General features: G+C 45.8%; 1 protein-coding gene across 1 annotated transcript; it reads right to left on the bottom strand.

Annotated features, from left to right (window-relative positions):
• Window positions 1–751: 751 nt before the first annotated feature.
• On the bottom strand, window positions 752–13072 carry CEP41 (centrosomal protein 41). Its single transcript, XM_075081719.1, has 11 exons — window positions 12837–13072; window positions 12238–12301; window positions 11115–11162; window positions 6626–6687; window positions 5474–5543; window positions 4845–4986; window positions 3684–3835; window positions 3301–3368; window positions 2348–2462; window positions 1939–2154; window positions 752–1466 (listed from the first exon to the last, which is right to left on the bottom strand). Exons 1-11 carry the CDS (start codon window positions 12867–12869, stop codon window positions 1318–1320), a joined length of 1119 nt encoding a protein of 372 aa, XP_074937820.1. The 5' UTR covers window positions 12870–13072; the 3' UTR covers window positions 752–1317.
• Between the last annotated feature and the right edge of the window lie 14 nt (window positions 13073–13086).

Here is a 13086-nt window from a genome sequence, read left to right as displayed (position 1 = left end):
GATATCTTCACGCCTGTTCAGTTACCAGATTCATGGTCCCTGCTAGGTTTCAGGGACCCTGGTGAGAGGGCAGAAGAGAACTTCCCTTCAGCCACCTTAACCTTAGAGAAGCTACTCCAAACACTGGCAAAAGCATAACTGGGAATAAATTTCCAGCCTCTGTCAGGCACTGGAAGGGCAGAGAGCTCTGAAGAACAATTTGCCTCGAAGTATCACAAAAGCATTTTACAAAGCAAAATGACGTTCCCTCTCCTAACCTCGACAGGCAGCTGCCTGTACAATGGTTAGGGAAGTTGGCCTTGTCAGCAGAAGAGCGACTGGCTCCTCCACGTACATCGTGGTTTTCTGCAGCTCCAGAGACCAGCAACCTGCTCTGGCAAGTCAGAAAAGCAGCAAACCACCGGTGCCCAGCAGAGCTGAGGAGACACTCTGCCTGCACACTGAGAAGAGGGGCACAGCACATGATTTTGCCCTAAGACATGTCAGCTAAAACCCTGCTCAGCACATCTGGCAGCCTTATTCTCTCATTTAATCTCATTTAGAACCAAAAATACCACACAGCAGCCCTCTGTAACCATGGCAAGGAACGAAGCAGAAAAAGCACAGTTAGAAGCCAAACCTTCTAGACGATAAAGGAGAAGAGAGGGAGAACAGTTATTTTCTCCTCCAGCTGACCTTTAGAAATACAGAACTGTGTCACGAACTGTCCACGAGCAAACACGACTGTGAGGTCGCAGTGCCACAGTGGGAATTATTTCCAAAACTAACTTTATTACAAATACTGCTGTTCATTAACATAAATTTTAAGAAAACCCTTACGGAATCCTCCCTCCAACATTTTGGCAAGTTGCTGAATGTCTGTATCTCTGCTGCAAAACACCAAGGTTTTTTTGCTCGCAGATGATTTCTGGCTCATTTCCCTTCACGTGTGTACTCCTGTTTGTACAGTCTGTGGTTCCGGGCACAGCACGGAGGGAGTGACTTGGTACAGACACAAATCCATTCGTCTGAACTACAAGCTTCGCAGAACCATTTCTACTGGTCATAGGCTTTACTACCAGTTTCCTCCCTCCCCTACAGATTCAGTTATATTAACTGTGTCCTGACACCGCACCTAAAAGTCAGCCTTGCCAAAGCGATACCGTTCCTGCTTCTATGAAACGTCAGCCGTTCCAGCTTCCCCGGCCTTACCCGAGCTGCCATTCATATACCACCACTGCTTTTCTCTGCAGATTCCTAAAACGACAAACCGGCTGCACTGCTCAGGGTTCCCAGAACCTGGACATTCATTTATTCAGTGGAAGAAGACACCGCTGCTTATTTCCACGGCCTGTTCTGGAGGCTGCTCCTGCTGAGCGAGCGGGTAGCGAGGGATTCCATGTTGCCAGCGGTACTGGGGAGACTGGGGCTGCTCCTCAGGGCTGTCGCCTTGGAATCGCGGCCTGAAGAACCACGGCTAAGACGGCCTGTGGGAAAAAAAAAACCAACCAAAGATCAGAAGCTGTGTGGGTGATGGAGCACAAGGACACACGCATGATCCGTTGTCCCTCGCTGGCTTCCCAGCCCTCACTGTAAATATACAGACCCACAAGTAATTCAGTGCGGGGTTCCGGGCAGTCTCTATCTAGCTGCGCAGGCCTAAGAGTTTGAAGAACCTGCTAATCACGAGTAAAACCTGAAGACATTTAAATATAGCAGGCAGAATGGTATATGCCCCCCCTCAGTAGGCCCAGGATTTTGCCATCATGTAGGTATACAAGATTTAAGTCCTCTGGGATCCACATGGCACAGATTTTGGTGGATTTTCTCAGTCAGTTTGGAAGGAAATTCTCCCTCGCCCAGCAACCTCATGGAGAGAATATAGCAAAGCAGAGAACTGCTGCAGGGCAGGCTCGAGAGCCACAGAAAGCAGCTGTAGCATTTGTCCTGGAGTCTTACTGGCAGCGTCTGAAGGGATGTGCTCCTCTTCTAGGTAGTACTTTATCTTTTGTAGATCATCTGCGGAAAACCTCCATTTATTCTCAGCACGTGCGGGTGGCACTTTGGGAGAGGTCCTCTTTCGGGCAGATCCAGCGGGAGCTGCCACCTGGCAAGACACGGGGAGCGAGCCGGTGATGAGTCCTTCTGGGATCTTCTGTGCAAGGACCTTCAGGCCTGCAGAGACACAGATCACATGTTATCAGTGACCGCCAGCTAAGATGGGATCAGTGGTTTTACCAGTCACAAGTAAAACACTCGACAGAACTGAATATCCAGCTCTTTCCAATCTCCAGCTCACGCAACCCTCACTCTCTGCTCTCCATCTACCCACCTGAGGTCTTAGGGAGCACTGCCCTCCCCCACTTACCTCCAGATAACATGAACAAGTTCTCAAAGCCCCTCTCACACATGGTTGTCGCAGCCTGGCTGGCTAACCTCTCGTCGTTGTCATACAAAATGATAATTTTTCCGTGTGCATTTTTCTGACAGGTAAGAGAGCTAAGGATTCAATTGTAAACTTAAGGCGATCATAAATACCTTTTAGAAAGAAGAAAGGACACAAAAAAATGGGACTGGAGACTGAGAGGCTCCCTACTCGATTTGTGAGTATCAGGAAGGAATATCTTCCCTTCACTGGTGCTTTAAAATGGGTTTCTCACTAGCTGGGGCTTTGCCAGACGGTGAAGGACACAGCCTAATCCCCATGGGATTGCAGCCCCTGCAGCAAGCGTCCCCCACTGTTTTGAAGATTGGTTAGTAACAGGCAACAGGGAGAAGCACCTTTGTTTACAACCTCCCCTCTCCCCTGCAGCCCTCACAAACTAACAACCCAGGAAATTGTCAGCCTAATCCTACCTAATAATCCTCTTTCTGTCCTCCAGAGAAAAGTCAATCCTCATCAAAGTGCTGAGAGGAAGCCAAAGGATTTGATGAACGCATCCCTCAAGAAGCCCAGCGCTCCAGCAACAGCGAGGGAGAGGTGCCGAGGTAGTACGGCTTTGCCTTCCGGTAGCCAAAATCCCACGAAAAGCCTAATTCAGGCAGCTCTGACCAGAGTCAAGAGGTTTTTACAGCCCTGAGGAACTAGAGTCTGGAATCTGATGGTGGCAGCGGAGCCCCACCAGGTAATCACGGCCAGCGTAAAGGACCTCCCCTCCCACCGTCCTTGAAATCCACAGATTTTGTTGGTTAAGATTTGTCCTGGCCACAGTAACTGCTACAGCTCCAGCTGGTTTTGGAAGCCCCCACCAACATCCCCTCAGTTTCCTTTTTTTTTTTTTTTTTTTGTTTTTATTCCAGCACTTTATATGCTAAGGATACATATTCCAGAATACTCTTTGTATATGGGTTCATGGTTCTAGACAGCGTTGCAATAGGGTAGGAATAAGCTGCAGAGAGGGAAAAGGAAAAAAAGAGGAAAAAAAAATCATACAGCGGCTGAACACCAACCATCACACAACCTGGAATACAACCGACAGACTTTTAGTGTTCAACAGACTTGAAAACCCACTGACCAAGGGATTAACAACAGCTCAGTCCCCTCATCCCTTTCCAGGAAAGATGGGATCAGTGCTGAGAGCATCCGGCACCCAAGTGATTTCCCATTTTGGGGGAAAAAATTAAGCCAGGCAGAATATGACACAAAAAGCTGAGTGTCCGACCCCAGCTGACACTAGGCTGCTGTAAGATTCTGGCCTCCTCACCTCCAATGATGTGACATTGGTCATACGCATCTCGGTCTCGTACATCCAAAAGCAGGAAGGGGCAGTCGGGATAAGGCATGTCTTTAGCCTGAGCGTCCACTTTGTTTGGAGCATCCTTTTCTATATCCAGTTCACCAATGCCACTTATCACACTACAAGAGGGAAGAGGAGGTTATGGTTCAAGCTCTCACCCTCAACACTTCCATAGCCCTTCAGCAGGTCAGAGTGGTTTTCCGTTCACTGTTCCAATAGCCCATTTACCTTCCACTACAGCCAGACGCCACATAAAACCTGAGAGAGTCTATTTCAGACTTTCCAGTACATCATAAGAGACTGATTTCATTTTTATCAATATATAAAAAAAATAAACAGAGTACAGCTTTGCTAGGTGAACACACTACTCTTCTGGATCAGTCAAGTCCAGGAGTTCTATTCAATGTCCTAAGTGACCCTGAGGTGAGGGAGAACACTTTTAAGAAGCTGCCAATGTTGAGATCTCGGCAAGGCAGACACAGCAAATAACGGTCAGTCACCTACAGCGCTATGCAGAGGATTTCCATTTCATTACTGGATTGGATAGAGGACGTGAACAGAAACCTCCAGATACTCTTAGTGGTCACTAAATTGGTGGCTCTGAGAGGGGATGGCCAAGCCTGTCAGGATAGCATCCCAACTCTCCTGTTAGCATTTCCACAGGTACAGCAAGGGACATGCTGAGACAAAGCTTCCTCTTACAGTGTCTTCCTGGTCTCCCTGACCTTGACTAGTGACGTATTGGGTTTGGAAACTGTACTCTTAATTCTCAATCACAGGAAAATCCCATAAGATCATGAGGAAGGCACATTACTGAGTTTACCACAGCAGATTATAACAGGGGTTCTTGAACCCAGGGACCTGGATCAAATTCCACAGACATATTTCCCTGTCAGCCATTTAGACAATCATCAGGTGGCAACAGTGTTGGGTTATGGCCACAACCAAACTCATTCAGACAAGAAAACCTGCCAACTCTCTCCCTTGCTCACACCCCCGGACCTTCACAACTAGGCTTTAATAAGAAATACAGGATAAAGCCACTTAGTAGCAATTTAAAATAACTAGCTGGGTAAAAACCAATTATCTGCTAAAACAGGAGGAAAATTGGGTATTATCACCAGGCACCTCTGCAGTGTGGACCGATAGGATTCCCCAGCTTCTGTGTTGTTTATGAACATGACCAGACTAGGTGTCCCATCGGGGCTTCTGTTCCCATTTGTCCCTACACCAAGTTCAGCATCTGCATCTGGAGTAGCAGAATCACCATCTGGGGAGAGGACAGGGTACGAAGAGTTAAAATCCCGCAAGAAATAAAAAAAACAAACAGGTTTTAAGCCCAGCTTTTAGTCTTGGAAGAAAGCACATCTCTTAAAGACAGCCTTATTTTCACCCTCTAATAAGGATGACTTGCCAAAAGCCTCATATTTAAAGAGGCTCTTTTTAAAGAGCTGTATGTTTTTTAAGGGCTCAAAATCTCATTGTAAGAATTCAATAAAAATGTAATTCTTGATGCACGATATCTACTGAGTTACTAAAATAAACCTGGCAGCATGAGGTCTTTCTTATTCTCAAGCCTTTCTATTTTAGCAGCAATGCATCCCAAAGTAGAACGGCTGCAGGCCACAGGCTAAGTTATCTTTTTCTCCCCGATTAAAAGACTTGCTGAGCCGTCAGGTATGTCTGTCAGGACACAGTTCGGCATATGACAGTGATCTACAGCTCCTTCTCTTTGTGCTCACAATAAATATTGTTACCTTCCAGCTTGTCGATCTCCTCATTTGTCACTTCTAAGGTTTCATCAGATAGAGCGGCAACCTGGACGACCTGCAGGAAACAAAAGCAGGCGAGGATACGTTGAGGCGCATGCACCGGTGTCAATGAAAGACAGCGGGGATCGGCTTAAGGAAAAACAATCCTCAAGCCAAAACATGTTTAACTCAATGCAACTTCTACCGGACTTCAAGGTCACATAGAGGTGTATATATGATGCCTGTACTGCAAGTGTGTCCTTTTATTAAACGAAACTTGTAGCAAAAAGAATGCTCGACCTCAGAATAAAGAAGAGTCAGATACGTTGTGCTGGCAATATTAAACACCAGAATGTTTCCTTATTTTCATGAAGTTCAGTCACTGGCTGCAACTGAAACATTTAAGAGCATATGCTACACTGCTAAAATTGTACCCGGTTAATTGGTCTGCGAGAGCAGACCCGAGATCTTCACACACTAAACCAGTTCATCGCACCAGTGAGAGTCACAGGATTGGTCTTAACAATCCAGTGGAACTAAAGACATGGGTCGGCAGAAACCCACTCCTTCAGTATCTGCAAGTTTAACCTTCCCTTTCCTTCTCTCCTTAGAGGAAAGCTTGTCTTTTTCTAGTTTTTACTAATTTTCTTGAACCAACATACAAGCAACACACAACTCTCTAGTTACTGATCAGGTTTTCCATTTTTTAGTCTTTTGATTCGTTATTTTTAAATCAAAAAATATATACAGATAGCTTTGAAGTCACAATCATCCTATCTGCAGTTAAACCCGCTATTAGGGAGGGGTTCAGGTGTCACTGCTTGACACAAAGCTCGATGAGATCAGACCTGAATACTACTTTACATAGCCCTTCTCTTTTTAAGAGGCTTGAAGTTAAAAGAACAAAAAATAGGGAACATATTTCAAAGACAGAGTCGCTACAAACTTCAATTTTCAATGAAAAGCATTTGACTACTCTGAAAACATTGGCCCAAATGATTTGCTTTTATTAAGGGAGGTCTATGAGGGTAGGAAGAAGCCAACACAGAATAATTACACACCAAGGCTACAGAAATACATAAAAGGCTTTAGACAAAGCAAAAATGCTGTTCACAAAAGGGAACAGCTTCCAGAGGCCAGAGAGGGAACTGTACCTACCAACTGGGCAAAAGTAGTCACTTTCAGTCTTTTAAACAGCTCGTCCTTTTTATACCTGTAATCTTCAAAAACAAAGCAGAAGAGGACAGTGTTAAGTGCTAATTCCCTGCTTTTGCAAATACCAGGCAATAGGCTTAGTCCCAGCTGCTCTTGTAGACCCTCTTCTCCAACAAGGCAGGATTTCTGGGCGCTGAGCTTGCACTGAAGGATCGGAGCAGCAAACCTGAAGACTTTGTGAAAAGTAATACCAGTTATAAAGACAGATCTTGTCCAGATATGATTAAAGTGGAAAAGGCAGATTTACTTGCTTTTAGGCTCAAATCTGTATTACTTTGTGTTTTCTGTTCTTGGTGGGGGAAGGAAGCAGCCTCATGAATTTAAAGAGTCATCGAATCACAGAATCATTACAATTCGAAAAGACCTTTGGGATCATCATGTCCAACGCCAACCCAACACCCCCAGGCCTCCTAAACCGTGTCCCCAAGTGCCACGTCTGCACAGTGTTTGAACCCCCCCCTCCCCAGGGCTGGTGACTCCCCCACCTCTCTGGGCAGCCTGTTCCAATGCCTGACCACTCTGGCTGTAAAGACATATTTCCTAATACCCAATCTAAACCTCCCCTGATGCAGCTTGAGGCATTGCCTGCTGTTCTTTGAAGCCCACTATGGTTGCAAAGCCTCTTAAACCAAAAGATTTGATTTACCTGAATTTTTAATTTGTATAAGTTACAGCAGAATCAGAGCATAGGAGCACTGTATTTCAGACTATGTCTTTTCAAATGCTAAGCTAAACAGGTATCTTTAATCTTACCCATTAAAATGCACCAGGTTTTCTTAGTTTATCTGACAATTACATTCCGATTCCTACATTTTGCTAATACGGATATCTAAAAGGAATGGAGAACCGACAGGTGTTTAACGCAGAACACTGAACAGCAGATTGGCACGGATACCGGCTTGAAGCGCACATAATTGCTATGGAGAAACTGGACTAATTGAGTCTTAAGCCTGAAAACAAAGCTTAGGCAGCAAGAAAACCGAGCGGTCTGTTGGAATGACTGGCAAACAACCAGAGCAGAGATTAGCGGTGCTAAGTAAGCGATGACAAGGATGGAAGTCTGATCATATGCAGATACTTGAGATGCGTAACCAGCAGGTAGAGAGAAGCCTTCTAGTGTGAAACAAAAGGGCGTATGTAGTAGGAGAAAGAAGCTAAGACGAGTATCAGTAGGAACATCTTGACATGAAATAACCTCCCACGGGAAGTAACGAAAGCCTCGTTCTTTGGGAAATTTATAGCTAGAAAGGAGACAGCAGAGGAGGAAAAAAAAAAGATCAGTCCTGCACTGGCAGGGGAAGGCAGATGAACAAAATTCCTCCTGTTTCAGGCACTACAGCTGTAACAGAGTTCTGCACGCAGCTCTTGAAGCCATGCTCTAACAGATCTAAGCTCCCTCAAAAAATAAAATTGCTCTTCCTCCCTTTTCTTTTCTTCTTCTTCCCTTTTTTCCCCTCTCCTCCTCCCTTACTAGGCTCCAGCTCTGAAGTCACAGATTTTTATTAAAAAAAAAAGAGAAAAGTCCTTCATATTTTTCAACAACTTTAGTAACTGTTGGAGAATATTCCAAACCGGTCTCTCTCCAGCTGTCCAGCTAAGAGGGCTAACAATGGAGAACAGGACCTTTATCAAATCCAGCCAGTTAAGCAACTCTAAATCCTCTAAAACCATCTGCTCAATGCTCCATCACTTAAGCAAGGGAAGGTGGGGGAGAAGGGGGAAGGGCTCCAATCCATATTCCTGTAACGACCACACAAAAATTTACTGCAAAATCAGCTTACGGAAACTCTCAAGCTGATGTGTGTTAAGAGAAGGAGCCGTGTGAACACTGGAGGCTGAGGTCTCTTCCCAGCACAAGCTGTGATCACACACCTCCTGACAGGCGTTCTGCTTGGATAAGATTCTCCCCATACATGGCCAACAGGCATATTACGGTAGAAGAACAAACACAAGAATAGATATTGTGAGCTTTCACCTCTAGTTTTTTGTTTTATTCCTATCCTTTCCTCTTAAATACACCCCCCACAGAGGTAGGGCAATTAATTTTCAGCATTCAGAGCAAGCAGGGTTCCCAAATTCAACATCCTACCCTATATAACATTTATTAAGCTGCAAAGCAAGCATCTGCTTGCTACTAAACAACCTGCCTTAGAAAAAAGGGGCCCATCCAAAATACCCCGGTGCCCTGCAGTGGCCACTACAGCTTCTAAACCATGGGTCTGAAGTACAAGACCCACCATAAACTAGACTTCAGCGTATCAATTAACATGAAAATGACACTCGCAGTTCTTGTAAAACCACCCGGTTTCAAGCCTCAAGCTCAGGTTGCTAAAGCCTCCCTTGATAACTCGGAAATAACAGTTATCTTTTCACCCACGTGACACAAAACCCATGTGTAGCCCATGTCCAGATGGTTAAAACTCCCAAGTCATGGACCAAAAGAGCCCTTCAGTCATGTGAAGAGCAAGAAAATAAACTTAATCTAGAAGGACAAATAAAAACAGCAAAGCTTATGAAGCGCTGGACATACATAAACACCGACAAAGCAGAACCATTGTCACAGTGCTCATACAATACAGCTGCTGGATGGTTTCCTCCCACCTCAAGCAAGGTTTATTTACTCCAGAGCAAGCCTTTATGACCTAAATCTTACCTTTACCACCCAAAATTATTTCTATCAACAAGAAAACCCAAAACAAAGCTGTTATTACAAAGCCTGACCTGGAGCAAACCGATCTGAACGCTTGTGCGAGCCTCCCAGCAGCTGTCAGAAAGTTCAGGTGCTGCTTCCGACTACAAAAGCAATGTGACGTACCCGGTTCTGTCCTGGAAGGTCCATTTGGATTTTCTGACATTTTTCGCTTCAGTGAACCTGTCGGAAGCTGGAATTGTTGCGTATTCAAGGATGCGCTCCTCGGGGCTTCAGCAATGAGCGAAGCGACACCACAGAAAGGGAAGAGACGTGGTGTCTCTCCTCAAGTCCGTCCTCCAAAGGACAAATCATCATGATTCCAGCTCTCTTATCATTTTTGATTCCACAGCAGGCTCGTGGTATTAAGTCCCACTCGCTCACATTACACAAGAGACAGAGAGTTGCCTGTACTGGGTATTTAAAGTTGTGTCCAAACGGTGTCATCTATCCATGAGAAATCAAGGGGGAGAAGTGTCTGAATTGCCTGGGAACACAGGGTGCCTATTCAGCCCAAATATAATGACAAAGTTTCTGCTGGACTCCAGAACAACGATCAAACAAAAGAACTCGTACACGAAACAAAATCAGATTCACAGAAGAGATCGAAAACCGACTAGACCCATACAACAAGATTTTCAGCACAGATAAAAAGCGATGGCAATCCAGGGTTAAGCACTGAAATCTTACACAGGATTTTGGAAAGAGAGGTCGTTTCTCTCTTCATTTTCCCCAAAGACCCGTGCGTTTTTTAAAAAAAAACAACCAACCATCAAAGCAGCAACAAAGGACCATTCTGCACGGGGCTGAGCACAAATACATTTATGTAACAGATCAGTGATCTCCCTTATAATCTGAGTGTTACCATCTTAGGGGAACACAATAAGTGGGTCTAAGAACTAAAAGCGAACATTCAAAATCCTAATTAATCCTCATTAATGGGGATGATTTTTCTTTTGCATCAATAAATGCAGCTTTTGGGTTTGACGGATTTCTTGGCTCTTTGTGTGAAAATAATCTGGACAGTAGCTGACAATAAAGTAATAAAACATTAGCTTCATTAGTAATACATTTTTTAAAAGCCTATTTTCAGTGGGAAAACAGACTGAAATAAAAGTCAGCTAGGCTTTCATTAGCCCGAATGACCCAAAGACTTCAAAATATCAATGTTGTTCTGGTAAACAATGATATTCTGGTAAAATCACTGAGTTACACAGGGAGAAGTTTGTCTTTTTCCTGTCTTGGAGTATTCTAATAGAATTCTATGTATGCTACAATTATACAAAAGAAAAAGACGTCACACACTATCATTTTGTTACCTAAAGGTGAAATAAAGCCTCAGAAGTACAGTCTGAGTCTGCCCAGATGAGTTTAGTCAAGTTTCTTCATCCAGAGAACTTCTTCCTTCCATTCAATAACAAAAATCGCACAAAGAAGGATCTGGAAGGACTCCTAGACCTGCCTGCCTGGCTTCTTAAGTTAAATCTGTAAAGCACTGCGAGAGACAGAGACATAAGGTACAGGACAAAGTGGAAGGTGCCCAGCAAAGAATCAAGGTAGAAGCATCCCTGTATCCTACTGCTGCGTGTTTCTACAGTTCAGTCCTGTAAATACTGTGGGAATCATCGGAGTGGAGATTTCTAAGCAAATGGAGGGCCTGGGATTCAAACCAGCTCCTCGGCGCTCTTTCAGTGTTGAACTAACCCACTGCAAGTTACACTCTACTCCTCTCCAGATACTCACTTTTTCTGATCTCTTCCAACTTCTCAGTGTATTTTGTTAAGCTGTTTCCTGTAACAACAACAAAAATCAGTTTGTTACAATTTTTTATTAGTGGTTTTCTTCAGCGCTCTTAAACCTTAAACACTTTTCAAAGGAAAAAGATCAGACTACGATAACAAATATTCATTGCAGATCCCCTTTCCCCATGACGGTGCAAGGCAGTCATAAATGAAGAAGTACCATGATTTTCCTCTATTCTCTTGCAAGGAAGGCCAAGCTAAAGGGCCAAGTCAGTCAAAGGACTTGCTGGACGCCGGCCGCCAACCACCTCTGGGAACAGGCAGTGCTCCATAGCTTAAAGCCTCTGCACCAGATAGAGGAAGTTGCTGCAGGTGTTTGTGACCAGCAGGAGCTCAAATATCCTACACATACTCACAGCGCTGTTTCAGTTTTTCTACAGAAAGCAACCGCGTTTTATTTTACAAGATTTTCAGTAAGGGGCACAGAAGTATCCACACCCTGCTAGTCAGAACAGCGGTATTAAAAGAAAAAAACCCAGCCTCATAGCATTTACAAGTTCCACACCAAGCCCGCTCTATTCAGAACAGCTGGTTGTTTTGATGATGCTTCGGAGAACAAAGTCATCACCTTCAGAAAGCCACTGCCTAAAACTCAGTAGGTTACAACCCTCTCTCTAAGGGAGCTGAAATCAGGACCTTTGTATTCAAATCCTGCCTCCGACACGCTGCTTCGAGCGCAACTGCGGCCACACTGTCCCTTCCCCAACCTTTTTGCATGGATACTATAGGCAGGTGTTACTGGATAAAATTCAACCGCTTTAACAACCAAAAAATCCCCGCAACACCCCCCAAATAATTATATTGGCTAACACCCTTGTCGAGATATTAGTTTATACAAGAAAAGCCCACATACAGAAACTCCAAGACCGGTAATTGCCATGGGAACTGTCACAGCAGACCCTGACATCATAAGGCGCATCATAATCATGACACAATTTTCTGACATTGCTGTGCAGTGTCCAGAGTAAAGCAGCTCAGGACAGAGGCGGTTAAGACATTCAGCATACTTTTGTGCACTCCTACACCCACGTTCAGTGGTTTTACCCTATGAAGGTTTCGCTTACCTGTATCGAGGCGGGTTTTTATGTGTTGGTATCTGGGATTCTGAGGGATGCGCCTGGTTAAATACTGTTTTGAAAAGGAAAAGAGGAAGTCAAAATACAGCCTTGTATTTGTTTTAAGGGCAAAAAAAGTTAACAGGCGATTTGGAGAGTTTTAAGAGATGGGAAAAAGCAGCGAGGCCACAGGCATCCCCTCAGGCGTCCTCCCTCTGACTCTCCAATAATAATGATTTAATAATCCCGTCCAAAACGCCGCTTTAAAGCCTCAAACGGTAAATTTCTCCCCTTCTCTCCCCACCCGCCACTCGCCAGGCTCCAGGGGCCGCGGGGAACCACCCCCCTCCCCAGTTACGCCTCTGGAGTCTGCACCGGCCCGCCGAGCCCCCCAGCCCTCCGGGCACCGCACCGGATCCGTCCCCACACCCTGGGGCTGCCCCCTCAGTGAAGGGGGAAGAGGAGGGGGAAGAGGAGCAGGAAGAGGAGGCCGCCGCCCCGCGCTCCGGCTCCCCGCGGCCCCCGCTCCCGGCCCGCCGGCGGGAGGGTGGCAGCGGCGGCGAGGCGAAGAGTGTGTCCGTCCCCCCCCCCGGGTCCCCTCATCCCACCTCGGGGTCGCCAACGCTCCTCCTGCTCGACATGTTCCCGACGATCCCTTCCCTCTCTCCCGCCCAGCCCACCCGCCGTGCGGCACTGGCGTCCCACACCGCAACAACCCCCGCCCCGATTGGCCGCCCGTCACGCCCGCGGCCAATCAGGCGCCGTCTTAGGGGCGCGAGGGCCTGACACCGCTTAATCGTCTCCGGGCAACGCGGCGGGGAAACGCCGCGGCTGCACGCGCCGTGACGCGCGGGAAGC

The sequence above is a fragment of the Phalacrocorax aristotelis genome, chromosome 1 (assembly GCF_949628215.1).
Source record: "Phalacrocorax aristotelis chromosome 1, bGulAri2.1, whole genome shotgun sequence".
NCBI lineage: Eukaryota > Metazoa > Chordata > Aves > Suliformes > Phalacrocoracidae > Phalacrocorax > Phalacrocorax aristotelis.
Note: the sequence above shows the minus strand (reverse complement) of the source record. Positions and strands in the feature narration are given on the sequence as shown.